Here is a 3,923-nt window from a genome sequence, read left to right as displayed (position 1 = left end):
ATCAATCGTACACAGGTACATTCTACATGCGTGACATTCTAAACGTTAAAAACTTATACTACATGTGCATGAACATACATGTATATTTCACGCCAATCAACGGTATAAAATCCAGAATCTAGAAGTATAATCTACACTCTTTAGATTTGAATAAGCCGATATCAATTTACGAATCAGTACAACTGAAATGTGTAGCAGTTAAAAAATTATCATTACGGCATGATGTTTAATTTATTAATACTATTAGGGTATTGATCAAGACTATAAATTAATATGCTACAGATTTATTTACAAAATTCAACACTACACGCAATAAAGATCTTATGTGCGAAAATTGGCAATACAATGTCTCGATCGGCACGTGCTATCTAACGGACTTATCATCACACACCATCTAATTGGAGGGAAATGTTGACAGGGTACAGATAATCGCTTCAATTAGACAGTTTGGCTTGTTTTCTTTATAATTTACGCCTTGCTAAAATTGTCCGACCAGACCTTCCCTAAACAAAATTACCGTCCGGATTAACGGTACAATTTTCAATGCATTATAACGTTTTGTAGTAAAAAATGACCGTCCGGATCTGGAACGCGAATTTCCGGATTAATGATGCAAAATAACATATAAAAATTCCGTTCCCTAGAAAAATCGTCCGGAAGATGAAGCGTCCGGATTAATGGCGTCCGGATTACCGAGGCTCCACTGTATATCATTCCATTGTTGTCTTAGTACTCAAACTCAGTATATATTTACAGAATTTTAGAATATAACCTAGTTTGTCGACCAATCAGATTTCAAGAAGTTGTTCATTAAGTGGCTCACTTATTCATTAAGAATACCCAACAGAGAGATATCACGTGACTGACTGTGATTGGCTATTTGAAAATAAATTTTATGACATTGTAAATGTTTCAGACAACTTTATTACATTGTAAAAAAAACAAAAAAAAACTTACAACAAAATGGCTTATTTAGACATCGATTAAATGAGAGAACAGTCTGACCCCCCCCCCCTCTTCTCTTAAAAAACATTAAAAAAAGAGGAAAAATTGTCACTATTTAAATTTCCAAATCCATCTTCTTTTCACCTTTAACTATGATGATTTTCCCGACATTTTCTGGCACTTCTATTTTCAAGATTCCTGTCGAAGCCTGGATTCCAACTTGTTTCGAGGTTTCACAATTAACCGCGGGTGGGTTAATAATAGCACCTTTTTCCATGTTTGATTCGCACTTCACAGTAGTAAAAGTCGTAGTAGGAGTCGAAATAGGAGCCGGAGCTCCTAGAGTGTTACTTATGTCATTGAGAATCTTAAACTGCTCCCTCTGATAAGTATGTACGGCATTACTGCGATGACTACTACGACTTGTCACAGCTTTGTCGGAAAATCCTTCGTTGTAAAGTCGAGTACAACAGGTTACACGTCCCGAATGGTTCGAAATATTTCTTCCGGCAGTGTCAATACCTGCTTCTGCATAGAACCGTTTAAACATTTGAGACATCTGGTTGATCGGTATAGCATTAGCACCAAATTTTGGACCATATGAAGATACAGTTTCTAACGGCTTCCGGTAGAGGTGTCCTGTTCGAGGAATCAAAGATAGATACTTCTCGTAAATCTTTACAAGGCAGCGTGGATTTTCTGGATCATCATATTGAATGATAGGTTTTATCTCAATTTTTCGATGCTTTAAACCTCCTTGAACGTTTTTGGTCACACGCGGGGTGTATTTAACGTACTTACGATCGTTCTCATGGTCAAATCCAATTTCAAACTGCTCGGCAGCACAGCTTTTGTGTTGTTCCATCCCGCGAAATCCAAAAGTCTTACCATTGTAGAAAAATACGGCATTACTCAGTCCTGAAGCGGTATCGAGCGAAAACACACCGGTATCCCACATTTTGATTTCGTCTTTTACAGTGACCGGATCACAACGTTTCTTTTCAATCCCTATTCCTTGACTTGTTAAATACTTCATTCGGCCATCTAATGTTCTTCTCAGTTCGACAAAATCCAAGTCATTATCTTTGAAAAAATTAATAATCCTACCTGTACAATTGTTGCGCAAATATCTCTGTAATCCAGATATAATCTGAGTAAGCGTATTAGGGGGGTAATTAGTCCCATCCTGTCTGCGAATTTCAACGACGAAACGCTGAAGCCAAAAATTCAAACTTTCATTACTCAACTGACATATGTCCTCCGGAATATTAGAGCCACCGGATTCTAAAGTTGTCTCTGGTCTTGTATTACGGTATCTAACCCATGCAGTCCATACACCATACGACCAGTGGTTGGCCTCCCGCGTTTTCTTTGGAATAGCCTGCTCTTGCTGTACTTTAATTTCATTTCCTGTCACAGGCGTTGCAAATCGATTATTTGCGGGCGGCTTAACTTCTTCTACAACGAGCTGTTGTGTAGGAATGTCCAACAACTGAGACAAAGTAATGTTTTCTTTCTCATCGCTGAGGAAATCTTCCAGACCAACACTGAATGTTCCGGCCATTGTAACGTGGCGGGCACTTCTGATACACGTTATATGACGTCAAATTGCGCCTATCGTTCCCAGCCAATGAAAAACTATGTTACATTCTAAGCCAGTTAGAGTATATTAAGTGAAATCTTATTGGATAAGAAGGGGCTCGCTCACTAACGTTCGCTCCGCCCCTTCTTATCCATTAAGATTTCACTTAATATACTCTAACTTATACTTAAATGCAATTTTTCAATAAATATGTTTTGTGAAACCCCACATCTCGTATCTGTATAATAATATTGGTTGTATTATTTTGTCAAGTAGGTCTAACTGTCAATCCATAGATAAGCTGTGTTCTTTACATTTTGCGATGACGTTAAACATTGCATGCTCTTGTAGCTTTATCAAATCTTTCTTTTATTATACCCCCCCCCCGCAACAAGTTGGGGGGGGGGGGTTATACTGGAATCGGGTTGTCCGTCTGTCCGTCCGTCTGTAGACGCAATGGTTTCCGGGCTCTAAAGCATTATCCTTTCCACCTACCGTCACCATATCATATATATGGACTAACCATGGGCTGAAGATGTTCCCTATCGATTTTGGGGTCCAAAGGTCAAGCGCACTGGACATCGAAGTAGCAATATGGTTTCCGGGCTCTAAAGCGTTATCCTTTCCACCTACAGTCAACATATCATACATATGGACTACCCATGGGATGATGATCCCTATCGATTTTGGGGTCAAAGGTCAAGCGCACTGGACATTGAAGTAGCAATATGGTTTCCGGGCTCTAAAGCGCTATCCTTTCCACCTACAGTCACCATATCATACATATGGAATACCCATGGGATGAAGATGTTCCCTATCGATTTTGGGGTCAAAAGGTCAAAGGTCACGCGCACTGGACATCGAAGTAGCAATATGGTTTCCATATAAATTCTTTAATGGCTTTTTTCATCGCATGGAGATGCTGTGTTCCTAGATACCTTTTGGATCAGAATACTGAAGTTTTACCTATTACCAACACCCTTTGGGAGATTGGGGTAAGCGGGGGGTATTCTTAGTGCGCATTGCTCACAGTACCTCTTGTATTAATTTTTAAATTTCCGGAATTTGTAAATGTTACACCAAGATATTTGAAACTGTCTACAACTTCTAAATTAAAACCACCATATGAGAAGGAGGGGTAACTCTTATTTGTATGTCCCATGCCAAACATCATAATTTTAGTTTTCTTTGCGTTGACTTTTAATTTCCAGAAGTCGCAATAATACTCAAAGCAATTTAGACCGTTCTCCGACGTTGATGATGATTGATTGTATCTTGCTTAACGTCTCGCTCGAAAAATTTTCACTCATATGGAGACGTCACCAAGACCGGTGAAGGGCTTCAAATTTAGGCCTGTGCTCGGCGCTTATGGCCATTGAGCAGTGAGGTTCTTTAG

The 3,923-nt window shown here is 39.1% G+C and overlaps 1 protein-coding gene across 1 annotated transcript; it reads right to left on the bottom strand.

Annotated features, from left to right (window-relative positions):
* Window positions 1–1,060: 1,060 nt before the first annotated feature.
* On the bottom strand, window positions 1,061–2,509 carry LOC125662277 (uncharacterized). The gene has a single exon (XM_048894446.2). The coding sequence runs from the start codon at window positions 2,507–2,509 to the stop codon at window positions 1,061–1,063; it is 1,449 nt and encodes a 482-aa protein (XP_048750403.2).
* Between the last annotated feature and the right edge of the window lie 1,414 nt (window positions 2,510–3,923).

Source organism: Ostrea edulis, chromosome 8, assembly GCF_947568905.1.
Source record: "Ostrea edulis chromosome 8, xbOstEdul1.1, whole genome shotgun sequence".
Taxonomy (NCBI): Eukaryota; Metazoa; Mollusca; class Bivalvia; order Ostreida; family Ostreidae; genus Ostrea; species Ostrea edulis.
The sequence above is the reverse complement of the archived record's forward strand: the minus strand, read 5'-3'. Positions and strand labels throughout refer to the sequence as shown.